General features: G+C 40.7%; 6 protein-coding genes and 16 non-coding genes across 23 annotated transcripts in view; 18 read left to right on the top strand and 4 right to left on the bottom strand.

The window, feature by feature from the left end:
- Positions 1 to 1,456, top strand: part of LOC113816403 (uncharacterized) — a 23,089-nt gene extending 21,633 nt beyond the window's left edge. Inside the window, exons 1-4 of one of the 2 annotated variants that reach the window (XM_070130935.1) lie at positions 354 to 457; positions 610 to 751; positions 863 to 982; positions 1,233 to 1,456. In XM_070130935.1, coding sequence (XP_069987036.1) covers positions 414 to 457; positions 610 to 751; positions 863 to 982; positions 1,233 to 1,343 — 417 coding nt within the window. In that variant the 5' untranslated portion in view covers positions 354 to 413 and the 3' untranslated portion in view covers positions 1,344 to 1,456. Of the gene's footprint in view, positions 1 to 353; positions 458 to 609; positions 752 to 862; positions 983 to 1,232 lie in introns of those variants that run through there. The other variant, XM_070130936.1, reaches the window with a different exon arrangement.
- Positions 1,457 to 2,371: 915 nt separating this feature from the next.
- Positions 2,372 to 2,461, top strand: TRNAY-GUA (transfer RNA tyrosine (anticodon GUA)). The gene is given in 2 exon segments: positions 2,372 to 2,408; positions 2,426 to 2,461. It is a non-coding gene; the product is annotated as a tRNA-Tyr (tRNA).
- A 642-nt stretch (positions 2,462 to 3,103) lies between these two features.
- TRNAY-GUA (transfer RNA tyrosine (anticodon GUA)) lies at positions 3,104 to 3,193 on the top strand. Its single transcript is given in 2 exon segments — positions 3,104 to 3,140; positions 3,158 to 3,193. It is a non-coding gene; the product is annotated as a tRNA-Tyr (tRNA).
- An 891-nt stretch (positions 3,194 to 4,084) lies between these two features.
- Positions 4,085 to 5,150, top strand: LOC138864255 (uncharacterized). The gene is made up of 4 exons (XM_070130932.1): positions 4,085 to 4,157; positions 4,310 to 4,451; positions 4,563 to 4,682; positions 4,925 to 5,150. Exons 1-4 carry the CDS (start codon positions 4,114 to 4,116, stop codon positions 5,033 to 5,035), a joined length of 417 nt encoding a protein of 138 aa, XP_069987033.1. The 5' UTR covers positions 4,085 to 4,113; the 3' UTR covers positions 5,036 to 5,150.
- An 861-nt stretch (positions 5,151 to 6,011) lies between these two features.
- Positions 6,012 to 6,101, top strand: TRNAY-GUA (transfer RNA tyrosine (anticodon GUA)). Its single transcript is given in 2 exon segments — positions 6,012 to 6,048; positions 6,066 to 6,101. It is a non-coding gene; the product is annotated as a tRNA-Tyr (tRNA).
- A 1,198-nt stretch (positions 6,102 to 7,299) lies between these two features.
- Positions 7,300 to 7,389, bottom strand: TRNAY-GUA (transfer RNA tyrosine (anticodon GUA)). The gene is given in 2 exon segments: positions 7,300 to 7,335; positions 7,353 to 7,389. It is a non-coding gene; the product is annotated as a tRNA-Tyr (tRNA).
- Positions 7,390 to 7,503: 114 nt separating this feature from the next.
- On the top strand, positions 7,504 to 7,593 carry TRNAY-GUA (transfer RNA tyrosine (anticodon GUA)). Its single transcript is given in 2 exon segments — positions 7,504 to 7,540; positions 7,558 to 7,593. It is a non-coding gene; the product is annotated as a tRNA-Tyr (tRNA).
- Positions 7,594 to 8,403: 810 nt separating this feature from the next.
- LOC138864254 (uncharacterized) lies at positions 8,404 to 9,459 on the top strand. Its single transcript, XM_070130931.1, has 4 exons — positions 8,404 to 8,504; positions 8,657 to 8,798; positions 8,910 to 9,029; positions 9,273 to 9,459. Exons 1-4 carry the CDS (start codon positions 8,461 to 8,463, stop codon positions 9,381 to 9,383), a joined length of 417 nt encoding a protein of 138 aa, XP_069987032.1. The 5' UTR covers positions 8,404 to 8,460; the 3' UTR covers positions 9,384 to 9,459.
- A 779-nt stretch (positions 9,460 to 10,238) lies between these two features.
- TRNAY-GUA (transfer RNA tyrosine (anticodon GUA)) lies at positions 10,239 to 10,328 on the top strand. The gene is given in 2 exon segments: positions 10,239 to 10,275; positions 10,293 to 10,328. It is a non-coding gene; the product is annotated as a tRNA-Tyr (tRNA).
- A 1,059-nt stretch (positions 10,329 to 11,387) lies between these two features.
- Positions 11,388 to 11,477, bottom strand: TRNAY-GUA (transfer RNA tyrosine (anticodon GUA)). Its single transcript is given in 2 exon segments — positions 11,388 to 11,423; positions 11,441 to 11,477. It is a non-coding gene; the product is annotated as a tRNA-Tyr (tRNA).
- A 1,092-nt stretch (positions 11,478 to 12,569) lies between these two features.
- On the top strand, positions 12,570 to 13,675 carry LOC113816405 (uncharacterized). The gene is made up of 4 exons (XM_027368480.2): positions 12,570 to 12,687; positions 12,840 to 12,981; positions 13,093 to 13,212; positions 13,456 to 13,675. The coding sequence occupies exons 1-4, from the start codon at positions 12,644 to 12,646 to the stop codon at positions 13,564 to 13,566; spliced, it is 417 nt and encodes a 138-aa protein (XP_027224281.2). The 5' UTR covers positions 12,570 to 12,643; the 3' UTR covers positions 13,567 to 13,675.
- Positions 13,676 to 14,580: 905 nt separating this feature from the next.
- Positions 14,581 to 14,670, top strand: TRNAY-GUA (transfer RNA tyrosine (anticodon GUA)). The gene is given in 2 exon segments: positions 14,581 to 14,617; positions 14,635 to 14,670. It is a non-coding gene; the product is annotated as a tRNA-Tyr (tRNA).
- A 630-nt stretch (positions 14,671 to 15,300) lies between these two features.
- On the top strand, positions 15,301 to 15,390 carry TRNAY-GUA (transfer RNA tyrosine (anticodon GUA)). Its single transcript is given in 2 exon segments — positions 15,301 to 15,337; positions 15,355 to 15,390. It is a non-coding gene; the product is annotated as a tRNA-Tyr (tRNA).
- Positions 15,391 to 16,262: 872 nt separating this feature from the next.
- Positions 16,263 to 16,352, bottom strand: TRNAY-GUA (transfer RNA tyrosine (anticodon GUA)). The gene is given in 2 exon segments: positions 16,263 to 16,298; positions 16,316 to 16,352. It is a non-coding gene; the product is annotated as a tRNA-Tyr (tRNA).
- Positions 16,353 to 16,466: 114 nt separating this feature from the next.
- On the top strand, positions 16,467 to 16,556 carry TRNAY-GUA (transfer RNA tyrosine (anticodon GUA)). The gene is given in 2 exon segments: positions 16,467 to 16,503; positions 16,521 to 16,556. It is a non-coding gene; the product is annotated as a tRNA-Tyr (tRNA).
- Positions 16,557 to 17,417: 861 nt separating this feature from the next.
- Positions 17,418 to 18,547, top strand: LOC138859091 (uncharacterized). Its single transcript, XM_070130930.1, has 4 exons — positions 17,418 to 17,553; positions 17,706 to 17,847; positions 17,959 to 18,078; positions 18,322 to 18,547. Exons 1-4 carry the CDS (start codon positions 17,510 to 17,512, stop codon positions 18,430 to 18,432), a joined length of 417 nt encoding a protein of 138 aa, XP_069987031.1. The 5' UTR covers positions 17,418 to 17,509; the 3' UTR covers positions 18,433 to 18,547.
- Positions 18,548 to 19,507: 960 nt separating this feature from the next.
- TRNAY-GUA (transfer RNA tyrosine (anticodon GUA)) lies at positions 19,508 to 19,597 on the top strand. The gene is given in 2 exon segments: positions 19,508 to 19,544; positions 19,562 to 19,597. It is a non-coding gene; the product is annotated as a tRNA-Tyr (tRNA).
- Positions 19,598 to 20,584: 987 nt separating this feature from the next.
- TRNAY-GUA (transfer RNA tyrosine (anticodon GUA)) lies at positions 20,585 to 20,674 on the bottom strand. Its single transcript is given in 2 exon segments — positions 20,585 to 20,620; positions 20,638 to 20,674. It is a non-coding gene; the product is annotated as a tRNA-Tyr (tRNA).
- A 114-nt stretch (positions 20,675 to 20,788) lies between these two features.
- Positions 20,789 to 20,878, top strand: TRNAY-GUA (transfer RNA tyrosine (anticodon GUA)). Its single transcript is given in 2 exon segments — positions 20,789 to 20,825; positions 20,843 to 20,878. It is a non-coding gene; the product is annotated as a tRNA-Tyr (tRNA).
- A 753-nt stretch (positions 20,879 to 21,631) lies between these two features.
- On the top strand, positions 21,632 to 22,738 carry LOC138864253 (uncharacterized). The gene is made up of 4 exons (XM_070130929.1): positions 21,632 to 21,735; positions 21,888 to 22,029; positions 22,141 to 22,260; positions 22,513 to 22,738. Exons 1-4 carry the CDS (start codon positions 21,692 to 21,694, stop codon positions 22,621 to 22,623), a joined length of 417 nt encoding a protein of 138 aa, XP_069987030.1. The 5' UTR covers positions 21,632 to 21,691; the 3' UTR covers positions 22,624 to 22,738.
- Positions 22,739 to 23,610: 872 nt separating this feature from the next.
- Positions 23,611 to 23,700, top strand: TRNAY-GUA (transfer RNA tyrosine (anticodon GUA)). Its single transcript is given in 2 exon segments — positions 23,611 to 23,647; positions 23,665 to 23,700. It is a non-coding gene; the product is annotated as a tRNA-Tyr (tRNA).
- Positions 23,701 to 24,345: 645 nt separating this feature from the next.
- TRNAY-GUA (transfer RNA tyrosine (anticodon GUA)) lies at positions 24,346 to 24,435 on the top strand. The gene is given in 2 exon segments: positions 24,346 to 24,382; positions 24,400 to 24,435. It is a non-coding gene; the product is annotated as a tRNA-Tyr (tRNA).
- The last annotated feature ends 565 nt before the right edge of the window (positions 24,436 to 25,000 follow it).

Raw genomic sequence — 25,000 nt, 5'->3', positions numbered from 1 at the left:
TATGTATATATACTGCATATATATATATATTGTATATATACACAGTGTATATATGCATATATTATTTAAGTATGTATACACCGTATTTACTGTATATACTTGTACAGACATATATTTTTGTATACGTGTAACATGTATAGTGTAATGTATATGCAAGTGCATACTAGATATGGGGTGACTTATCTGACATGTTCGTGAGTATATTGGATATGGTCACTCAATCTTACGTAAAACCCGTTACATAACTATATAAACTGAACCTAATCCAAATTATATCACGGTATTCGGAACTGAACAGCTGGCTCGATACTCTTATCAAGCGAAGGCCTAAGCCGCCACACTCTGACCCCAGCTGCAGCATAAAAGCCACACGCCGTCCAAGGGGGCATCCTCTTCCTCACCCACCCAACACCATGAAGGTCCTCGCGCTTCTCTTGGCCTCCCTCGCCGCCGTCAGGTACTTCTTCCTCTCGCGATGGCCTGTGGTGGGACGTCCCTCCACATCGCGTTGCTTTCTGTCCTTGCTGTTTGACTTACAGGCTAGAGATCTCTTCTCGTATATACGCTGCCTTTTGTTTAGCTTTGGCACTTGTGGTTTCCCTTCTGCAGCGCCCAGACGGAGCCCTGGTGCCGCTGCGCCGCCTTCGTCACCTACGAGCACTCGGAGATCAGGGTGTTCGAAGCGCCCGAAATCACCATCGACTCCTGCGTCGACGACGCCAAGCAGTGCAAGAACGCCTGCACCAAGGAGGTCAGTCCTCACGAGGGGACATCCCTTTTGAACTGCTTTGACGCTTTCTGACAAGGGGAAGGGAAACGGGAAGTCTTTTGGGATGATACTAAGGGCGTCCTTATGTTGCAGCTCAACGACATGAGCGACAACGGCAACATGTGGCTTGTTCAGGAAAACGGCTTGACTGTTGGCCAGAACATCTGCACTTACATGGCCGACCATTTCTTCTACTTCATCCACAACCACAGGGTAAGTCAACCAGATCTATATTGCGAGAAGAAAGATTGGGAGAGAGCGGGGAAGATATGGAGATAAAAGGATGAGAAAGAAAATTACTTCCATTCCGTGAACTTTGACCACAGCTCCATAAATTCCTTTTCGCTGTTGCTGTAAAGATCCAGTTGTTCACCTTTCTCTTCTGTCAATCGCCATCATGGGATATCCAGAAAAATCATTTCTTACCAAAAGACGCACAGGTAACCCTCGCCTTCTCCCGCAGGTGTACGGCTACTTCGAGGTGTGTGGAGGCGCCTGGGAGTACACCGGAGTGGCGTCGCAGCAACTGCTGTGCTGCAACGGAGGCAAGCACGAGCACTGCATCTCTAAGTAACTGCAGTGGAAGGCACCTTGAGGCAGACTACGCAACACTACCATGGATTCAATTGGTCATCATTTCACACATTTGTTTTATAGGATATGAAATTAAAATAAATTATTTAACATAATTCGGAAGTTTTGCTTACTGAAAGGTTAATCCTGATGAACTTCATATTATGAACAAGTGATTTGTTGATCTAGACGGGATGAGAGAGAAAACTGAAATATCGTGGAAAATCGGTAGACACCAAACACCAGAATGCCCATTCCACTTGGAAAACATGAGGTAAATTGTTGAGGTTTAGCCAAAATAACTGAAATATGATCAACTACACTGCAGACGTAAAAAAAAAAGAAAATACACTTACCAAAATCTCTTGTGAAAAGAAGCCTTTCTATCGCTGCCTTTAATGGCTGGATGAGCAAGCTTTGGGAGCAGTCTGATTCTGTGAGGCCATGGGTATGGAGCAACGAACCTCATGACATAGAATTGAAGAGAAAATGTTTTATGTGAAATATCTGCAATGATCTATTAAAAGATTTTGTAATCACCATTTTCTAACAGGGAAATTCGCAATATGTATATACTACTCTTTTTAAAATCGTGCTTTCCTACATTAAAATAAACCGGTGCTCCCATCCTTTTCATAATGAAGCGCTGGACGTGTTTTATGCCTCTTTTCTATAAAATAGTTCAGGGAATTTAAAGGCACCCCTCTGGCAATGGTAGACCGGCCTCAACGACAATGCATTCTAATCCCAATATGCTCTATTTACACCAACTTTTAAGGTGCAAAAGCGAAATCGTTCCTATGGAAGCGAGACAATTCTTCGCATGTCAATAGTAGTCAGAAATGGCAAGGGGAAATCTTTATGAATTCGTGCCATTTCTAGGTAAACGAAAGCAGTGGTTAAAAACGCTCAAATAAATCTAAAATCCCGGACAGGAAACCGTCGCCGTTGGGAGCGAGTGAGCGGCGCGCGACGGTGGAGGCGAGGCCGAGGAAGGGAAACTGGAAGCGGTGTCTATGGTTGTCAGCTCCCTCGATAGCTCAGTTGGTAGAGCGGTGGACTGTAGTTGGTTGAGAAGCGGACATCCATAGGTCACTGGTTCGAATCCGGTTCGAAGGATATTTTGTGTATTTTGAAAGGCCGGGTGAGTTTATTGTATGCAAACAAAATGTGAATGTTTTCATTAAAATAAAAAGCTCTTTTGTAAATGTTTCAATCTGTTTTATGATTCAGCAGTGACTAGGGCATGGCAACATGAAATTCACTGTCATTTTAGTAATATCCGATAGATTCATAATGGCAATAATGATGTTATCAAGATCATATTTGCAGTAATGACATGGATTGTCATAACAGTATTAAGAACATTCAGAGTAATCATAATGGTAGAAAAACGATGCCAATAACAACTAGGATGCATAATAAAAACTATTATAAGAACTATAAATAAAATCGTAACAATAACGGTGATACTATCGGCTACATCTTCTGAGGCGGGAGAGGGCGTAGCAATGAGGGGGGAGGTAAGTTGTGAGGGGGGGAGGGGGAGATCGACGGTGGCGGGCGAGGGATAGAGGGGGTGATGGGTTGACACAGGTGAGGAACGAATTAAATACCTAGAAACAAGTAGACCACAAACATAGCAGAAATCCAAAATCTTGGCTTGGAAACCGTCGCCGTTGGGAGCGAGTGAGCGGCGCGCGACGGTGGAGGCGAGGCCGAGGAAGGGAAAGCTGGAAGCGGTGTCTGTGGTTGTCAGCTCCTTCGATAGCTCAGTTGGTAGAGCGGTGGACTGTAGTTGGTTGAGAAGCGGACATCCATAGGTCACTGGTTCGAATCCGGTTCGAAGGATACTTTTGCCATTAGGGTCAGCATCATTATTACCATGAACAGCACTCAGCGTCTTGATGGGTCGGATCTTATACATACATACAGACTTATACAAATACACATATGAATGTTTATATATATGTATATCTTTATGTGTGTAAGTATATATATATATATATATATATATATATATATATATATCACTTAGATGTATTTCATATATAAATGCAATCATAAGTATGTATATATGCATATGTTATATATTCATACATGCACACACATACATATATATATGCATGCTTATGTGTATATATATATATATGTATATACACATACATATATATATTTACACACATGCATATATTGGTATATATGTATATACATATATTGCATACCCATATATATGTATCTATATCCGCTGTAGTTTGATCTGCCTTTTCTCGGTTAACGGCGGTAAAAGTCCCTTTAAGCCCAGATTTAGCGAAACGGTACTTGCATCGCCGTATTTTAAAGCCTGACTGATTTCACAGAAGCCAAAAGGTGTATGCAGCCGTGTTTAATCCGTCGAGGAAAAGCTTCATCATAAGATAGCCTAAGGACTTGTGATAGCATCATTAACAACATGATTATGTAAATAAACATACATTTGGCTTTCAATGATGAGAATTCATTGCATTTTACAAAACATGAATCAAACGGTATGAGAGAAAGAAAAGTTTATTAGACAAAAATCAGGGGATATGAATTGACTTATTTTAAAAAACGTTACATAACCCTACAGATTGAACCTAATCCAAATTATATCACGGTATTCGGAACTGAACAGCTGGCTCGATACTCTTATCAAGCGAAGGCCTAAGTCGCCACACTGTGACCCCAGCTGCAGCATAAAAGCCACACGCCGTCCAAGGGGGCATCCTCTTCCTCACCCACCCAACACCATGAAGGTCCTCGCGCTTCTCTTGGCCTCCCTCGCCGCCGTCAGGTACTTCTTCCTCTCGCGATGGCCTGTGGTGGGACGTCCCTCCACATCGCGTTGCTTTCTGTCCTTGCTGTTTGACGTACAGGCTACAGCTCTCTTCTCGTATATACGCTGCCTTTTGTTTAGCTTTGGCACTTGTGGTTTCCCTTCTGCAGTGCCCAGACGGAGCCCTGGTGCCGCTGCGCCGCCTTTGTCACCTACGAGCACTCGGAGATCAGGGTGTTCGAAGCGCCCGAAATCACCATCGACTCCTGCGTAGACGACGCCAAGCAGTGCAAGAACGCCTGCACCAAGGAGGTCAGTCCTCACGAGGGGACATCCCTTTTGAACTGCTTTGACGCTTTCTGACAAGGGGAAGGGAAACGGGAAGTCTTTTGGGATGATACTAAGGGCGTCCTTGTATTGCAGCTCAACGACATGAGCGGCAACGGCAACATGTGGCTTGTTCAGGAAAACGGCTTGACTGTTGGCCAGAACATCTGCACTTACATGGCCGACCATTTCTTCTACTTCATCCACAACCACAGGGTAAGTCAACCAGATCTATATTACGAGAAGAAAGATTGGGAGAGGTCGGGAAGATATGGAGATAAAAGGATGAGAAAGAAAAATACTTCCATTCCGTGACCACAGCTCCATGCATTCCTTTTCGCTGTTACTGTAAAGATTCAGTTGTTGACCTTTCTCTTCTGTTCATCGCCATCATGGGATCTCCAGCAAAATCATTTCTTGCCAAAAGACGCACAGGTAACCCTCGCCTTCTCCCGCAGGTGTACGGCTACTTCGAGGTGTGTGGAGGCGCCTGGGAGTACACCGGAGTGGCGTCGCAGCAGCTGCTGTGCTGCAACGGAGGCAAGCACGAGCACTGCATCTCTAAGTAACTGCAGTGGAAGGCACCTTGAGGCAGACTACACAACACTACCATGGATTCAATTGGTCATCATTTCACACATTTGTTTTATAGGATATGAAATTAAAATAAATTATTTAACATAATTCGGCAGTTTTACTTACTACAAGATTAATCCCGATGAACTTCATAGCCAAAAGAACCATGAACGAGAAGTGATTTGTTGATCTAGATGGGATGATAGAGAAAATATAATATCGAGAAAAAAACAGAATGCCCCATTCCATTTGGAAAACGGGGTAAATTGTTGAGGTTTAGCCAAAATAACTGAAATATGATCAACTTCACTGCAGACCTTTTGAAAAAGAGAATTACACACACCAAGATCTCTTGTGAAAAGAAGCCTTTCTATCGCTGCCTCTAATGGCTGGATCAGCAAGCTTTGGGAGCAGTCTGATTCTGTGAGGCCATGGGTATGGAGCAACGAACCTCATGACATAGAATTGAAGAGAATAGATTTTGTAGTCGCCATTCTCTAACAGGGAAATTCACAATATGTATATACTATTTTTAAAATCGTTCTTTCTTACATTAAGATAAACCGGTGCTCCCATTCTTTTCATATTGAAGCGCTGGACGTGTTTTATGCCTCCTATCTATAACATAGTTCAGGGAATTTAAAGGTACCCCCCCCCCTGGCAATGGTAGACTGGCCTCAACGACAATGCAAAAGCGAAATCGTTCCTATGGAAACGAGACAATTCTTCGCATGTCATTGGAAAGCAAATCTAAAAAAACTACTGGACAACAGTAGTCAGAAATGGCAAGGGAAAATCTTTAAGAATTCGTGGCATTTCCTGGTAAACGAAAGCAGTGCTTAAGACGCTCAAATAAATCTAAAATCCCGGACAGGAAACCGTCGCCGTTGGGAGCGAGTGAGCGGCGCGCGACGGTGGAGGCGAGGCCGAGGAAGGGAAAGCTGGAAGCGGTGTCTGTGGTTGTCAGCTCCTTCGATAGCTCAGTTGGTAGAGCGGTGGACTGTAGTTGGTTGAGAAGCAGACATCCATAGGTCACTGGTTCGAATCCGGTTCGAAGGATAATTTTGTCTTTAGGATCATCATTATTAGTGCAGAGTATGATCACAGTTTCCTCTTCTGCATCTACCAAATATCATTGTTCAGGAGACGCTACATTCTTGATTTTCATAATCACTTGTTATTATTATCATCACAGGTACTGCTATAAATGCCACTTAGTGTTTCTCAATTTTACTTTTTTCAGTGAATTCAACCGAGTATGATACAGACATGAAATATAATAAAAGAAGTAAATTTATGATCTTGTCTTTTAATGAAAAGAGTATTTAGAGCGGAAAACCCTTTTCGCTGATAGAAGTTCAATTAATTTCTCAAAATAGTTTACATATATATGTTTACTTACATATACTCACACACGTACACTTTTTGTGTTTGTGTACATATGTATAAGAGAAGAACTATTGCATAAAGATGGGATAAAGCATTTGAATACTTAGCAATGTGATTAGACAATCTAGAAATTGAGGCAGTCATTGCCCAGCCCAAGAATATTGAATGAATGTTCAGAATGTTCAGTACATAAATACATATGTATACAGTATACATATGTATATAGTAATGCGTGTGTTTTTGTTTATATATTGAACATATGGATATATATGTATAATCACATATATGTATACAGTATGTATATACATATATATTCATAAAGTATATATATGTGTGTGTGTGTATTTACTGTATACATAAACGCATATATACACATAAACATATACATGAAAATTGCCATACACACGCATATATATAGATATATTGATATAGATATGTATGCATGTATGTATAATATCGGACACATAAAGAGGACATTGTGAATGCTGTTGGAAGTGATGATAATGGTGACCCTAATGACAAAAGTATCCTTCGAATCATAAGCATGCATATATATGTGTGTATGTGTGTGCATGTATGAATATATAACATATGTATATATACATACTTATGATTGCATGTATATATGATCTACATCTAAGTGATATATATATATATATATATATATATATATATATATATATATATATATATATATGTATACATATATATACTTACATACATAAATATATATATATATATATATATATATATATACATTCATATGTGTACTTAAATAATTCTGTATGTATGTATAAGATCCGACCCATCAAGAAGACGCTGAGTGCTGTTCATGGTAATAATGATGCTGACCCTAATGGCAAAAGTATCCTTCGAACCGGATTCGAACCAGTGACCTATGGATGTCTGCTTCTCAACCAACTACAGTCCACCGCTCTACCAACTGAGCTATCGAAGGAGCTGACAACCACAGACACCGCTTCCAGCTATCTATTCCTCGGCCTGGTCTCTACCGCCATTACAGTATGTCAGAGAAAAGGAAAGCTGGAAGCGGTGTCTGTGGTTGTCAGCTCCTTCGATAGCTCAGTTGGTAGAGCGGTGGACTGTAGTTGGTTGAGAAGCAGACATCCATAGGTCACTGGTTCGAATCCGGTTCGAAGGATACTTTTGCCATTAGGGTCAGCATCATTATTACCATGAACAGCACTCAGCGTCTTCTTGATGGGTCGGCTCTTATACATACATACAGATTTATATAAGTACACATATGAATGTATGTATATATGTATATCTTTATGTATGCAAGTATATATATATATATATATATATATATATATATATACATACATATTTATCAATAAACACTTAGATGTATATCATATATACATGCAATCATAAGTATGTATATATACATATGTTATATATTCATACATGCACACACATATATATGTGCATATATTGATATATATGTATATAAATATATTGCATGAGCATATGTATGTATCTATATCCGCTGTAGTTTGATCTGCCTTTTCTCGGTTAACGGCGGTAAAAGTCCCTTTAAGCCCAGATTTAGCGAAACGGTATTTGCTTCGCCGTATTTTAAAGCCTGACTGATTTCAAAGAAGCCAAAAGGTATATGCAGCCGTGTTTAATCCGTCGAGGAAAAGCTTCATCAGAAAATAGCCTAAGGACTTGTGATAGCATCGCTAACAACGTAATTATGTAAATAAACATATATTTGGCTTTCAATGATGAGAATTCATTGCAATTTAAAGAACATGATTCAAACGGCATGAAAGAAAGAAAAGTTTATTAGACAAAATCGGGGGATATGAATTTAAAAAAAAACGTTACATAACCCTACAGATTGAACCTAATCCAAATTATATCAAGGTATTCGGAACTGAACAGCTGGCTCGATACTCTTATCAAGCGAAGGCCTAAGCCGCCACACTGTGACCCCAGCTGCAGCATAAAAGCCACACGCCGTCCAAGGGAGCATCCTCTTCCTCAGCCACCCAACACCATGAAGGTCCTCGCGCTTCTCTTGGCCTCCCTCGCCGCCGTCAGGTACTTCTTCCTCTCGCGATGGCCTGTGGTGGGACGTCCCTCCACATCGCGTTGCTTTCTGTCCTTGCTGTTTGACTTACAGGCTACAGCTCTCTTCTCGTATATACGCTGCCTTTTGTTTATCTTTGGCACTTGTGGTTTCCCTTCTGCAGCGCCCAGACGGAGCCCTGGTGCCGCTGCGCCGCCTTCGTCACCTACGAGCACTCGGAGATCAGGGTGTTCGAAGCGCCCGAAATCACCATCGACTCCTGCGTAGACGACGCCAAGCAGTGCAAGAACGCCTGCACCAAGGAGGTCAGTCCTCACGAGGGGACATCCCTTTTGAACTGCTTTGACGCTTTCTGACAAGGGGAAGGGAAACGGGAAGTCTTTTGGGATGATACTAAGGGCGTCCTTGTGTTGCAGCTCAACGACATGAGCGACAACGGCAACATGTGGCTTGTTCAGGAAAACGGCTTGACTGTTGGCCAGAACATCTGCACTTACATGGCCGATCATTTCTTCTACTTCATCCACAACCACAGGGTAAGTCAACCAGATCTATATTACGAGAAGAAAGATTGGGAGAGATCGGGGAAGATATGGAGATAAAAGGATGAGAAAGAAAATTACTTTCATTCCGTGACCACAGCTTCATAGATTCCTTTTCGCTGTTGCTGTAAAGATCCAGTGGTTCGTCTTTCTCTTCTGTTCATCGCCATCATGGGATCTCCAGCAAAATCAATTCTTGCTAAAAGACGCAGAGGTAACCCTCGCCTTCTCCCGCAGGTGTATGGCTACTTCGAGGTGTGTGGAGGCGCCTGGGAGTACACCGGAGTGGCGTCGCAGCAGCTGCTGTGCTGCAACGGAGGCAAGCACGAGCACTGCATCTCTAAGTAACTGCAGTGGAAGACACCTTGAAGCAGACTACACAACACTACCATGGATTCAACTGGTCATCATTTCACACATTTGTTTTATAGGATATGAAATGAAAATAAATTATTTAACATAATTCGGCAGTTTTACTAACTCCAAGATTATTCCTGATGAACTTCATACTATGAACAAGTGATCTGTTGATGTAGACGGGATGAGAGAGAAATTTGAAATGTCGAGGAAAATTGGTACACACCAAAAACCACAATGCCCATTCTGATTCTGTGAGGCCATGGGTGTGGAGCAATGAACCTCATGATATAGAATTGAAGAGAATATATTTTGTAGTCGCCATTCTCTAACAGGGAAATTATCAATGTGTATCTATTACTCTTTTTAAAATCGTCCTTTCCTACATTAAGATAATCCGGAACTACCATCCTTTTCATAATGAAGCACTGGACGTGTTTTATGCCTCCTGTCTATAAAATAGTTCAGGGAATTTAAAGGCACCCCTCTGGCAATGGTAGACCGGCCTCAACGACAATGCATTCTAATCCCAATATGTTCTATTTACACTCCAACTTTTAAGGTGCAAAAGCGAAATCGTTCCTATGGAAGCGAGACAATTCTTCGCACATGATTGGAAGGCAAGATCTTTACCAACTACTGGACAGCTATAATCAGAAATGGCAGGAGGAAATCTTTATGAAATCGTGTCATTTCTAGGTAAACGAAAGCAGTGCTTAAAACGCTGAAATAAATCCAAAATCTCGGACAGGAAACCGTCGCCGTTGGGAGCGAGTGAGCGGCGCGCGACGGTGGAGGCGAGGCCGAGGAAGGGAAAGCTGGAAACGGTGTCTGGGGTTGTCAGCTCCTTCGATAGCTCAGTTGGTAGAGCGGTGGACTGTAGTTGGTTGAGAAGCGGACATCCATAGGTCACTGGTTCGAATCCGGTTCGAAGGATAATTTTGTCATTAGGGTCACCATTATCATCACCGCCATCAGCATTCACAATGTCCTCTTAATGTGACCTATATTATACATACATGCATACATATCTATATCAATATATCTATATATATGCGTGTGTATGGTAATTTTCATATATATGTGTATATATGCGTTTATGTATACAGTAAATACTTACACACATGTACATATACTTTATGCATATATATGTATATACATACTGTATACATATATGTGATTATACATACATATATCCATATGTTCAATGCATAAACAAAAACACACACACGCATTACTATATACATATGTATACTGTATACATATGTATTTATGTACTGTACACACACACACACACACACACACACACACACACACACACACACACACACATATATATATATATATATATATATATATATATATATATATATATATGCATATCTATGTATATATACATGTTTGTTTATGCAAGCTCTTATTTAGTTTATTTCTTGCTGAAAAGAAATGGCGCATGCCTTCCAAGTGGAATTTTAGGAGAGAGGGAACTGCTATTTCTTCAATATTCTTGGGCTGGACAATGACTGCCTCAATTTCTAGATTGTCTAATCATATTGCTAAGTATTCAAATGCTTTATCCCATCTTTAAACAATAGTTCTCGTATACAAATGTACACAAACACAAAAAAGTGTACGTGTGTGAGTATATGCAAGTAAACATATATGCATGTAAACTATTGTGAGATCTTATATCAACGAAAAGGATTTTAATCTCTAAATACTCTTCGTGAAAAGAGAAAATAATAGATTTACCTGTGACATTGTTTTAATATATTTCATATCTGTACCATAATCGGTTGCATTCACTCAAAAAGTGAAATCAAGAAACACTAAGGTAGTGTTTATAGCAGTAATCGCGATGACAATAACAATAAGAATAAGTGATAATGATAATCAACACTGTAGAGTCTCCTGAACAATGATAATTGATAGATGCAGAAGAGGAAACTGTGATCATACTCTGTACTAATAATGATGATCCTAATGACAAAATTATCCTTCGAACCGGATTCGAACCAGTGACCTATGGATGTCCGCTTCTCAACCAACTACAGTCCACCGCTCTACCAACTGAGCTATCGAATGAGCTGACAACTAAAGACACCGCTTCCAGCTATCTCTTCCTCGGCCTGGTCTCTACCGCCATTACAGTATGTCAGAGAAAAGGAAAGCTGGAAGCGGTGTCTGTGGTTGTCAGCTCCTTCGATAGCTCAGTTGGTAGAGCGGTGGACTGTAGTTGGTTGAGAAGCAGACATCCATAGGTCACTGGTTCGAAGGATACTTTTGCCACTAGGGTCAGCATCATTATTACCATGAACAGCACTCAGCGTCTTCTTGATGGGTCGGATCTTATACATACATACAGACTTATGTAAGTACACATATGAATATATATATATATATATATATATATATATATATATGTATATATATATATATATTTATTTATTTATGTATTTATTTATTTATGTGTGTAAGTATATATATACATATATATATTTATCAATAAACAATTAGATGTATATCATATATGCATGCAATCATAAGTATGTATATATACATGTTATATATTCATACATGCACACACATACACGCATATATATGCATGCTTATGTATCTATACATGTATATATACATGCATATATATGTTTACATACATGCATATATTGATATATATGTATATACATAAATCGCATACGCATATGTGTGTATCTATATCCGCTGTAGTTTGATCTGCCTTTTCTCGGTTAACGGCGGTAAAAGTCCCTTTAAGCCCAGATTTAGCGAAACGGTACTTGCATCGCCGTATTTTAAAGCCTGACTGATTTCAGAGAAGCCAAAAGGTATATGCAGCCGTGTTTAATCCGTCGAGGAAAAGCTTCATCAGAAAATAGCCTAAGGACTTGTGATAGCATCATTAACAACGTAATTATGTAAATAAACATACATTTGGATTTCAATTATGAGAATTCATTGCATTTTAAGAAACATGATTCAAACGGTATGAAAGAAAAAGAAAAAAAAAGTTTATTAGACAAAAATCAGGGGATATGAATTGACTTATTTTAAAAAACGTTACATAACCCTACAGATTGAACCTAATCCGAATTATATCAAGGTATTCGGAACTGAACAGCTGGCTCGATACTCTTATCAAGCGAAGGCCTAAGTCGCCACACTGTGACACCAGCTGCAGCATAAAAGCCACACGCCGTCCAAGGGGGCATCCTCTTCCTCACCCACCCAACACCATGAAGGTCCTCGCGCTTCTCTTGGCCTCCCTCGCCGCCGTCAGGTACTTCTTCCTCTCGCGATGGCCTGTGGTGGGACGTCCCTCCACATCGCGTTGCTTTCTGTCCTTGCTCTTTGACTTACAGGCTAGAGATCTCTTCTCGTATATACGCTGCCTTTTGTTTAGCTTTGGCACTTGTGGTTTCCCTTCTGCAGCGCCCAGACGGAGCCCTGGTGCCGCTGCGCCGCCTTCGTCACCTACGAGCACTCGGAGATCAGGGTGTTCGAAGCGCCCGAAATCACCATCGACTCCTGCGTAGACGACGCCAAGCAGTGCAAGAACGCCTGCACCAAGGAGGTCAGTCCTCACGAGGGGACATCCCTTTTGAACTGCTTTGACGCTTTCTGACAAGGGGAAGGGAAACGGGAAGTCTTTTGGGATGATACTAAGGGCGTCCTTGTGTTGCAGCTCAACGACATGAGCGGCAACGGCAACATGTGGCTTGTTCAGGAAAACGGCTTGACTGTTGGCCAGAACATCTGCACTTACATGGCCGACCATTTCTTCTACTTCATCCACAACCACAGGGTAAGTCAACTAGATCTATATTGCGAGAAGAAAGATTGGGAGAGAGCGGGGAAGATATGGAGATAAAAGGATGAGAAAGAAAAATACTTCCATTCCGTGACCACAGCTCCATGCATTCCTTTTCGCTGTTGCTGTAAAGATTCAGTTGTTGACCTTTCTCTTCTGTTCATCGCCATCATGGGATCTCCAGCAAACTCATTTCTTGCCAAAAGACGCACAGGTAACTCTCGCCTTCTCCCGCAGGTGTACGGCTACTTCGAGGTGTGTGGAGGCGCCTGGGAGTACACCGGAGTGGCGTCGCAGCAGCTACTGTGCTGCAACGGAGGCAAGCACGAGCACTGCATCTCTAAGTAACTGCAATGGAAGGCACCCTGAGGCAGACTACACAACACTACCATGGATTCAATTGGTCATCATTTCACACATTTGTTTTATAGGTTATGAAATTAAAATAAATTATTTAACATAATTCGGCAGTTTTACTTACTACAAGATTAATCCTGATGAACTTCATACTATGAACAAGTGGTTTGTTGATCTAGACGGGATGAGAGAGAAAACTGAAATGTGGAAAATCGTTAGACACCAAAAAACAGAATGCCCATTCCACTTGCAAAACGAGGTATATTGTTGAGGTTTAGCCAAAATAACTGAAATATGATCAACTTCACTGCAGACGTTAAAAAAAAACTCATCAAGATCTTTTGTGAAAAGAAGCCTTTCTATCGCTGCCTTTAATGGCTGGATCAACAAGCTTTGGGAGCAGTCTGATTCTGTGAGGCCATGGGTATGGAGCAACGAACTTCAACCATAATATAGAATTGAAGAGAAAATGTTTAGTGTGAAATATCTGCAATGCTCTATTAAATGATTTTGTAATCACCATTCTCTAACAGGGTAATTCGCAATATGTATATACTACTCTTTTAAAAATCGTCCTTTCCTACATTAAAATAAACCGGTGCTCCCATCCTTTTCATAATGAAGCATTCGACGTGTTTTATGCCTCCTATCTATAAAATAGTTCAGGGAATTTAAAGGTACCCCCCCCCCCCTGGCAATGGTAGACCGGCCTCAACGACAATGCAAAAGCGAAATCGTTCCCAGGGAAGCGAGACAATTCTTCGCATGTCATTGGAAAGCACATTTTTAAAAACTACTGGACAACAGTAGTCAGAAATGGCAAGGGAAAAAATCTTTATGAATTCGTGCCATTTCCTGGTAAACGGAAGCAGTGCTTAAAACGCTGAAATAAATCCAAAATCCCGGACAGGAAACCGTCGCCGTTGGGAGCGAGTGAGCGGCGCGCGACGGTGGAGGCGAGGCCGAGGAAGGGAAAGCTGGAAGCGGTGTCTGTGGTTGTCAGCTCCTTCGATAGCTCAGTTGGTAGAGCGGTGGACTGTAGTTGGTTGAGAAGCAGACATCCATAGGTCACTGGTTCGAATCCGGTTCGAAGGATATTTTGTGTATTTTGAAAGGCCGAGTGAGTTTATTGTATACAAACAAAATGTGAAAGTTTTCGTTAAAATAAAAAGCTCTTTTGTAAATGTTTCAATCTGTTTTATGATTCAGGAGTGACTAGGGCATGGCAACATATGAAATTCACTGTCATTTTAGTAATATCCGATAGATTCATAATGGCAATAATGATGTCATCAAGATCATATTTGCAGTAATGACATGGATTGTCATAACAGTATTAAGAACATTCAGAGTAATAATAATGGTAGGATAATGATGCCAATAACAACTACGATGTATAATAGAAACTATTATAAGAACTATAAAATCGAAATAACATTGATAATTTCGGCTACATCTGAGGCGGAAGAGGGCGTGGCAATGAGGGGGGAGTCAATTTGTGTGGGGGGGAGAGACCGACGGAGGCGGGCGAGGGATAGAGGCGGTGATGGGTTGACACAGGTGAGGAAACAATTAAATACCTAGAAACAAGTAGACCACAAACATAGCAGAAATCCAAAATCTTGGCTTGGAAACCGTCGCCGTTGGGAGCGAGTGAGCGGCGCGCGACGGTGGAGGCGAGGCCGAGGAAGGGAAAGCTGGAAGCGGTGTCTGTGGTTGTCAGCTCCTTCGATAGCTCAGTTGGTAGAGCGGTGGACTGTAGTTGGTTGAGAAGCAGACATCCATAGGTCACTGGTTCGAATCCGGTTCGAAGGATATTTTTCTCATTCTACTCATCATTATAAGTGCAGAGTATGATCACAGTTTCCTCTTCTGCATCTATCAAATATCATTGTTCAGGAGACGTTACATTCCTGATTTTCATTATCACTTGTTATTATCATCATCACAGTTACTGCTATAAATACCACTTAGTGTTTCTTGATATATATATATATATATATATACATAGATATGCATATATATATATGTACAGTACAAAAATACATATGTATACTGTATACATATGTATATAGTAATGCGTGTGCGTGTTTTTGTTTATGTATTGAACATATGGATATATATGTATAATCACATATTATACAGTATGTATATACATATATATGCATAAAGTATATATATGTGTGTGTGTTTACTGTATACATAAACGCATATATACACATATACATGAAAATTGCCATACACACGCTTATATATAGATATATTGATATAGATATGTAAGCATGTATGTATAATATCGGACACATAAAGAGGACATTGTGAATGCTGTTGGAAGTGATGATAATGGTGACCCTAACGACAAAAGTATCCTTCGAATCATAAGCATGCATATATATATATGTGTGTGTATGTGTGTGCATGTATGAATATATATATATATACATACTCATGATTGCATGTATATATGGTATACATCTAAGTGATAAATATATATATATATATATATATATATATATATATATGTATGTATTCATATATATACTTACATACATAAATATATACATATATATATATACATTCATATGTGTACTTAAATAATTCTGTATGTATGTATACGATCCGACCCATAAAGATGACGCTGAGTGCTGTTCATGGTAATAATGATGCTGACCTTAATGGCAAAAGTATCCTTCGAACCGGATTCGAACCAGTGACCTATAGATGTCCGCTTCTCAACCAACTACAGTCCACCGCTCTACCAACTGAGCTATCGAAGGAGCTGACAACCACAGACACCGCTTCCAGCTTTGCCTTCCTCTGACATACTGTAATGGCGGTAGAGACCAGGCCGAGGAAGGCAAAGCTGGAAGCGGTGTCTGTGGGTGTCAGCTCCTTCGATAGCTCAGTTGGTAGAGCGGTGGACTGTAGTTGGTTGAGAAGCGGACATCCATAGGTCACTGGTTCGAATCCGGTTCGAAGGATACTTTTGCCATTAGGGTCAGCATCATTATTACCATGAACAGCACTCAGCGTCTTCTTGATGGGACGGATCTTATACATACATACAGACTTATATAAGTAATATGAATTTATATATATATATGTATCTTTATGTATGTATATATATGTATATATATATATATATATATATATATATATATCACTTAGATGTATATCATATATACATGCAATCATAAGGATGTATATATACATATGTTATATATTCATACATGCACACACATACACACACATATATATGCATGCTTATGTGTATATGTATATGTATATACACATACATACATATATATATATATATATATATATATATATATATATATATATTTACATACATGCAAATATTGATATATATGTATATACATATATTGCATACGCATATGTGTGTATCTATATCCGCTGTAGTTTGATCTGCCTTTTCTCGGTTAACGGCGGTAAAAGTCCCTTTAAGCCCAGATTTAGCGAAACGGTATTTGCATCGCCGTATTTTAAACCCTGACTGATTTCAGAGAAGCCAAAACGTGTATGCAGCCGTGTTTAATCCGTCGAGGAAAAGCTTCATCAGAAAATAGCTTAAGGACTTGTGATAGCATCATTAACAACGTAATTATGTAAATAAACATATATTTGGCTTTCAATTATGAGAATTCATTGCATTTTACAAAACATGAATCAAACGGTCTGAAAGAAAAAAAAGTTTATTAGACAAAATCGGGGGATATGAATTAAAAAAAAAAAAAACGTTACATAACCCTACCGATTGAACCTAATCCAAATTATATCACGGTATTCGGAACTGAACAGCTGGCTCGATACTCTTATCAAGCGAAGGCCTAAGCCGCCACACTGTGACCCCAGCTGCAGCATAAAAGCCACACGCCGTCCAAGGGGGCATCCTCTTCCTCACCCACCCAACACCATGAAGGTCCTCGCGCTTCTCTTGGCCTCCCTCGCCGCCGTCAGGTACTTCTTCCTCTCGCGATGGCCTGTGGTGGGACGTCCCTCCACATCGCGTTGCTTTCTGTCCTTGCTCTTTGACTTACAGGCTAGAGATCTCTTCTCGTATATACACTGACTTTTGTTTAGCTTTGGCACTTGTGGTTTCCCTTCTGCAGCGCCCAGACGGAGCCCTGGTGCCGCTGCGCCGCCTTCGTCACCTACGAGCACTCGGAGATCAGGGTGTTCGAAGCGCCCGAAATCACCATCGACTCCTGCGTCGACGACGCCAAGCAGTGCAAGAACGCCTGCACCAAGGAGGTCAGTCCTCACGAGGGGACATCCCTTTTGAACTGCTTTGACGCTTTCTGACAAGGGGAAAGGAAACGGGAAGTCTTTTGGGATGATACTAAGGGCGTCCTTGTGTTGCAGCTCAACGACATGAGCGGCAACGGCAACATGTGGCTTGTTCAGGAAAACGGCTTGACTGTTGGCCAGAACATCTGCACTTACATGGCCGACCATTTCTTCTACTTCATCCACAACCACAGGGTAAGTCAACTAGATCTATATTGCGAGAAGAAAGATTAGGAGAGAGTGGGGAAGATATGGAGATAAAAGGATGAGAAAGAAAAATACATCCATTCCGTGACCACAGCTTCATAAATTCCTTTTCGCTGTTGCTGTAAAGATCCAGTTGTTCACCTTTCTCTTCTGTTTATCACCATCATGGGATCTCCGGCAAAATCATTTCTTGTTAAAAGACGCACAGGTAACCCTCGCTTTCTCCCGCAGGTGTACGGCTACTTCGAGGTGTGTGGAGGCGCCTGGGAGTACACCGGAGTGGCGTCGCAGCAGCTGCTGTGCTGCAACGGAGGCAAGCACGAGCACTGCATCTCTAAGTAACTGCAGTGGACGGCACCCTGAGGCAGACTACGCAACACTACCATGGATTCAATTGGTCATCACTTCACACATTTGTTTTATAGGATATGAAATTAAAATAAATTATTTAACATAATTCGGAAGTTTTGCTTACTGAAAGATTAATCCTGATGAACTTCATACTATGAACAAGTGATTAGTTGATCTATACGGAATGAGAGAGAAAACTGAAATATCGTGGAAAATCGGTAGACACCAAACACCAGAATGCCCCATTCCATTTGGAAAACATGAGGTAAATTGTTCAGGTTTAGCCAAAATAACTGAAATTTGATCAACTTCACTGAAGACGTAAAAAAAAAAGAAAAAAAAAAAAGAAAATACACTTACCAAGATCTCTTGTGAAAAGAAGCCTTTCTATCGCTGCCTCTAATGGCTGGATCAGCAAGCTTTGGGAGCAGTCTGATTCTGTGAGGCCATGGGTATGGAGCAACGAACCTCATGATATAGAATTGAAGAGAAAATGTTTAATGTGAAATATCTGCAATGATCTATTAAAAGATTATGCAGTCGCCATTCTCTAACAGGGAAATTTTCAATGTGTATATACTACTCTTTTAAAAATCGTCCTTTCCTACATTAAAATAAGCCGGAATTCCCATCCTTTTCATAATGAAGCGCTGGACGTGTTTTATGCCTCCTATCTATAACATAGTTCAGGGAATTTCAAGGTACCCTCTGGCAATGGTAGACCGGCCTCAACGACAATGCATTCTAATCCCAATATGCTCTATTTACACTCCAACTTTTAAGGTGCAAAAGCGAAATCGTTCCTATGGAAACAAGACAATTCTTCGTATGTCATTGGAAAGCAAATTTTAAAAAACTACTGGACAACAGTAGTCAGAAATGGCAAGGGAAAATCTTTATGAATTCGTGCCATTTCTAGGTAAACGAAAGCAGTGCTTAAAACGCTGAAATAAATCTAAAATCTCGGACAGGAAACCGTCGCCGTTGGGAGCGAGTGAGCGGCGCGCGACGGTGGAGGCGAGGCCGAGGAAGGGAAAGCTGGAAGCGGTGTCTGTGGTTGTCAGCTCCTTCGATAGCTCAGTTGGTAGAGCGGTGGACTGTAGTTGGTTGAGAAGCAGACATCCATAGGTCACTGGTTCGAATCCGGTTCGAAGGATAATTTTGTCATTAGGATCATCATTATTAGTGCAGAGTATGATCACAGTTTCCTCTTCTGCATCTATCAATTATCATTGTTCAGGGGACTCTACAGTGTTGATTATCATTATCACTTATTGTTATTGTCATCGTGATTACTGCTATAAACACTACCTTAGTGTTTCTTGGTTTCACTTTTTGAGTGAATTCAACCGATTATGGTACAGATATGAAATATATTAAAAAAAAAACTGTCACAGGTAAATCTATTATTTTCTCTTTTCACGAAAAGAGTATTTAGAGATTAAAATCCTTTTCGTTAATATAAGATCTTCTCACAATAGTTTACATACATATATGTTTACTTGCATATACTCACACGTACACTTTTTTGTGTTTGTGTACATATGTATACGAGAACTATTGCTTAAAGATGGAATAAAGCATTTGAATACTTAGCAATGTGATTAGACAATCTAGAAATTGAGGCAGTCATTGTCCAGCCCAAGAATATTAAAGAAATAGCAGTTCCCTCTCTCCGAAAATTCCACTTGGAAGGCATGTGCCATTTCTTTTCAGCAAGAAATAGATAAGAGCTTGAATAAACAAACATGTATATATACACAAATATGCATATATATATATACATATATATATGTACAGTACATAAATACATATGTATACAGTATACATATGTATATAGTAATGCGTGTGTTTTTGTTTATGCATTGAACATATGGATATATATATGTATAATCACATATGTATACAGTATGTATATACATATATATGTATAAAGTATGTATACATATGTGTGTGTGTGTGTGTATTTACTGTATACATAAACGCATATATACACATATATATGAAAATTGCCATACACACGCATATATATAGATATATTGATATAGATATGAATGCATGTATGTATAATATAGGTCACATTAAGAGGACATTGTGAATGCTGTTGGTGGTGATGATAATGGTGACCCAAATGGCAAAAGTATCCTTCGAACCGGATTCGAACCAGTGACCTATGGATGTCCGCTTCTCAACCAACTACAGTCCACCGCTCTACCAACTGAGCTATCGAAGGAGCTGACAACCACAGACACCGCTTCCAGCTTTCCCTTCCTCGGCCTGGTCTCTACCGCCATTACAGTATGTCAGAGAAAAGGAAAGCTGGAAGCGGTGTCTGTGGTTGTCAGCTCCTTCGATAGCTCAGTTGGTAGAGCGGTGGACTGTAGTTGGTTGAGAAGCAGACATCCATAGGTCACTGGTTCGAATCCGGTTCGAAGGATACTTTTGCCATTAAGGTCAGCATCATTATTACCATGACCAGCACTCAGCGTCTTCTTGATGGGTCGGCTCTTATACATACATACAGACTTATATAAGTACACACATGAATGTATGTATATATGTATATCTTTATGTATGCAAGTATATGTATATATATATATATATATCAATAAACACTTAGATGTATATCATATATACATGCAATCATAAGTATGTATATATACATATATTATATATTCATACATGCACACACATACACACATATATATATACATATATTACATATGTATGTATCTATATCCGCTGTAGTTTGATCTGCCTTTTCTCGGTTAACGGCGGTAAAAGTCCCTTTAAGCCCAGATTTTGCGAAACGGTATTTGCTTCGCCGTATTTTAAAGCCTGACTGATTTCAAAGAAGCCAAAAGGTATATGCAGCCGTGTTTAATCTTTTGAGGAAGAGCTTCATCAGAAAATAGACTTGTGATAGCGTCATTAACAACATGATTATGTAAATAAATATACATTTGGCTTTCAATGATGAGAATTCATTGCATTTTACAAAACATGAATCAAACGGTATGAAAGAAAGAAAAGTTTATTAGACAAAATCGGGGGATATGAATTAAAAAAAAAAACGTTACATAACCCTACCGAATGAACCTAATCCAAATTATATCAAGGTATTCGGAACTGAACAGCTGGCTCGATACTCTTATCAAGCGAAGGCCTAAGCCGCCACACTGACCCCAGCTGCAGCATAAAAGCCACACGCCGTCCAAGGGGGCATCCTCTTCCTCACCCACCCAACACCATGAAGGTCCTCGCGCTTCTCTTGGCCTCCCTCGCCGCCGTCAGGTACTTCTTCCTCTCGCGATGGCCTGTGGTGGGACGTCCCTCCACATCGCGTTGCTTTCTGTCCTTGCTCTTTGACTTACAGGCTACAGCTCTCTTCTCGTATATACGCTGCCTTTTGTTTAGCTTTGGCACTTGTGGTTTCCCTTCTGCAGCGCCCAGACGGAGCCCTGGTGCCGCTGCGCCGCCTTCGTCACCTACGAGCACTCGGAGATCAGGGTGTTCGAAGCGCCCGAAATCACCATCGACTCCTGCGTAGACGACGCCAAGCAGTGCAAGAACGCCTGCACCAAGGAGGTCAGTCCTCACGAGGGGACATCCCTTTTGAACTGCTTTGACGCTTTCTGACAAGGGGAAGGGAAACGGGAAGTCTTTTGGGATGATACTAAGGGCGTCCTTGTGTTGCAGCTCAACGACATGAGCGGCAACGGCAACATGTGGCTTGTTCAGGAAAACGGCTTGACTGTTGGCCAGAACATCTGCACTTACATGGCCGACCATTTCTTCTACTTCATCCACAACCACAGGGTAAGTCAACTAGATCTATATTACGAGAAGGAAAATTGAGAAAGAGAACGGGGAAGATATGGAGATAAAAGGATGAAAAAGAAAATTACTTCCATTCTGTGAACTTTGACCACAGCTCCATGAATTCCTTTTCGCTGTTGCTGTGAAGATTCAGTTGTTGACCTTTCTCTTCTGTTCATCGCCATCATGGGATCTCCAGCAAAATCATTTCTTACCAAAAGACGCACAGGTAACCCTCGCCTTCTCCCGCAGGTGTACGGCTACTTCGAGGTATGTGGAGGCGCCTGGGAGTACACCGGAGTGGCGTCGCAGCAGCTGCTGTGCTGCAACGGAGGCAAGCACGAACACTGCATCTCCAAGTAACTGCAGTAGAAGGCACCTTGAGGCAAACTACACAACACTACCATGGATTCAATTGGTCATCATTTCACACATTTGTTTTATAGGATATGAAATTAAAATAAATTATTTAACATAATTCGGCAGTTTTACTTACTGAAAGATTAATCCTGATGAACTTCATACTATGAACAAGTGATTAGTTGATCTATACGGGATGAGAGAGAAAACTGAAATATCGTGGAAAATCGGTAGACACCAAAAACCAGAATGCCCATTCCACTTGCAAAACATGAGGTAAATTGTTGAGGTTTAGCCAAAATAACTGAAATTTGATCAACTTCACTGCAGACCTTTTGAAAAAGAGAATTACACTCACCAAGATCTCTTGTGAAAAAAGCCTTTCTATCGCTGCCTTTAATGGCTGGATCAGCAAGCTTTGGGAGCAGTCTGATTCTGTGAGGCCATGGGTATGGAGCAACGAACTTCATGATATAGAATTGAAGAGAATATATTTTGTAGTCGCCATTCTCTAACAGGGAAATTCGCACTATGTATATACTACTCTTTTAAAAATCGTCCTTTCCTACATTAAAATAAACCGGTGCTCCCATCCTTTTCATAATGAAGCGCTGGACGTGTTTTATGCCTCCTGTCTATAAAATAGTTCAGGGAATTTAAAGGTAACCCCCCCCCCCCCTGGCAATGGTAGACCGGCCTCAACGACAATGCAAAAGCGAAATCGTTCCTAGAGAAGCGAGACAATTCTTCGCATGTCATTGGAAAGCACATTTTTAAAAACTACTGGACAACAGTAGTCAGAAATGGCAAGGGAAAATCTTTATGAATTCGTGCCATTTCCTGGTAAACGGAAGCAGTGCTTAAAACGCTGAAATAAATCCAAAATCCCGGACAGGAAACCGTCGCCGTTGGGAGCGAGTGAGCGGCGCGCGACGGTGGAGGCGAGGCCGAGGAAGGGAAAGCTGGAAGCGGTGTCTGTGGTTGTCAGCTCCTTCGATAGCTCAGTTGGTAGAGCGGTGGACTGTAGTTGGTTGAGAAGCAGACATCCATAGGTCACTGGTTCGAATCCGGTTCGAAGGATATTTTGTGTATTTTGAAAGGCCGAGTGAGTTTATTGTATACAAACAAAATGTGAGTTTTCGTTAAAATAAAAAGCTCTTTTGTAAATGTTTCAATCTGTATTATGATTCAGGAGTGACTAGGGCATGGCAACATATGAAATTCACTGTCATTTTAGTAATATCCGATATATTCATAATGGCAATAATGATGTTATCAAGATCATATTTGCAGTAATGATATGGATTGTCATAACAGTATTAAGAACATTCAGAGTAATCATAATGGTAGGATAATGATGCCAATAACAACTAGGATGTATAATAGAAACTATTATAAGAATTATAACTAAGATCATAACAATAACAGTGATAATATCGGCTACATCTTCTGAGGCGGGAGAGGGCGTGGCAATGAGGGGTGAGGTAAGTTGTGGGGGGGGGGAGGGGGAGACCGACGGAGGCGGGCGAGGGATAGAGGCGGTGATGGGTTGACACAGGTGAGGAAACAATTAAATACCTAGAAACATAAGCAGACCACAAACATAACAGAAATCCAAAATCTTGGCTTGGAAACCGTCGCCGTTGGGAGCGAGTGAGCGGCGCGCGACGGTGGAGGCGAGGCCGAGGAAGGGAAAGCTGGAAGCGGTGTCTGTGGTTGTCAGCTCCTTCGATAGCTCAGTTGGTAGAGCGGTGGACTGTAGTTGGTTGAGAAGCAGACATCCATAGGTCACTGGTTCGAATCCGGTTCGAAGGATATTTTTCTCATTCTACTCATCATTATAAGTGCAGAGTATGATCACAGTTTCCTCTTCTGCATCTATCAAATATCATTGTTCAGGAGACTCTACATTCCTGATTTTCCTTATCCCTTGTTATTATCACCATCACAGTTACTGCTATAAATACCACTTAGTGTTTCTTAATCTTACTTTTTTGAGTGGATTCAACCGAGTATGATACAGACATAAAATATAATAAAAGAAGTAAATTTATGATCTTGTTTTTTAATGAAAAGAGTATTTAGAGCGGAAATCCCTTTTCGCTGATAGAAGGTCAATTAATTTCTCAAAATATTTTACATACATATATGTTTACTTGCATATACTCACACACGTACACTTTTTTGTGTTTGTGTACATATGTATAAGAGAAGAACTATTGCATAAAGATGGGATAAAGCACTTGAATAATTAGCAATGTGATTAGACAATCAAGAAATTGAAGCAGGCATTGTCCAGCCCAAGAATATTGAAGAAATAGCAGTTCCCTCTCTCCTAAAATTCCACTTGGAAGGCATGCGCCATTTCTTTTCAGCAAGA

This window comes from Penaeus vannamei, chromosome 15 (genome assembly GCF_042767895.1).
Source record: "Penaeus vannamei isolate JL-2024 chromosome 15, ASM4276789v1, whole genome shotgun sequence".
NCBI classification, from domain to species: domain Eukaryota; kingdom Metazoa; phylum Arthropoda; class Malacostraca; order Decapoda; family Penaeidae; genus Penaeus; species Penaeus vannamei.
Note: the sequence above shows the minus strand (reverse complement) of the source record. Positions and strands in the feature narration are given on the sequence as shown.

Bases quoted from the DNA above. Each gene is read 5' to 3' on its own strand.
- LOC138864255 (XM_070130932.1), top strand. From the start codon at position 4,114: ATGAAGGTCCTCGCGCTTCTCTTGGCCTCCCTCGCCGCCGTCAG. The intron at 4,158-4,309 runs GTACTTCTTCCT...TCCCTTCTGCAG, and splicing joins GCCTCCCTCGCCGCCGTCAG to TGCCCAGACGGAGCCCTGGT. The intron at 4,683-4,924 runs GTAAGTCAACCA...CTTCTCCCGCAG, and splicing joins ACTTCATCCACAACCACAGG to GTGTACGGCTACTTCGAGGT.
- LOC138864254 (XM_070130931.1), top strand. From the start codon at position 8,461: ATGAAGGTCCTCGCGCTTCTCTTGGCCTCCCTCGCCGCCGTCAG. The intron at 8,505-8,656 runs GTACTTCTTCCT...TCCCTTCTGCAG, and splicing joins GCCTCCCTCGCCGCCGTCAG to CGCCCAGACGGAGCCCTGGT. The intron at 9,030-9,272 runs GTAAGTCAACCA...CTTCTCCCGCAG, and splicing joins ACTTCATCCACAACCACAGG to GTGTATGGCTACTTCGAGGT.
- LOC113816405 (XM_027368480.2), top strand. From the start codon at position 12,644: ATGAAGGTCCTCGCGCTTCTCTTGGCCTCCCTCGCCGCCGTCAG. The intron at 12,982-13,092 runs GTCAGTCCTCAC...CTTGTGTTGCAG, and splicing joins AGAACGCCTGCACCAAGGAG to CTCAACGACATGAGCGGCAA. The intron at 13,213-13,455 runs GTAAGTCAACTA...CTTCTCCCGCAG, and splicing joins ACTTCATCCACAACCACAGG to GTGTACGGCTACTTCGAGGT.
- LOC138859091 (XM_070130930.1), top strand. From the start codon at position 17,510: ATGAAGGTCCTCGCGCTTCTCTTGGCCTCCCTCGCCGCCGTCAG. The intron at 17,554-17,705 runs GTACTTCTTCCT...TCCCTTCTGCAG, and splicing joins GCCTCCCTCGCCGCCGTCAG to CGCCCAGACGGAGCCCTGGT. The intron at 18,079-18,321 runs GTAAGTCAACTA...TTTCTCCCGCAG, and splicing joins ACTTCATCCACAACCACAGG to GTGTACGGCTACTTCGAGGT.
- LOC138864253 (XM_070130929.1), top strand. From the start codon at position 21,692: ATGAAGGTCCTCGCGCTTCTCTTGGCCTCCCTCGCCGCCGTCAG. The intron at 21,736-21,887 runs GTACTTCTTCCT...TCCCTTCTGCAG, and splicing joins GCCTCCCTCGCCGCCGTCAG to CGCCCAGACGGAGCCCTGGT. The intron at 22,030-22,140 runs GTCAGTCCTCAC...CTTGTGTTGCAG, and splicing joins AGAACGCCTGCACCAAGGAG to CTCAACGACATGAGCGGCAA.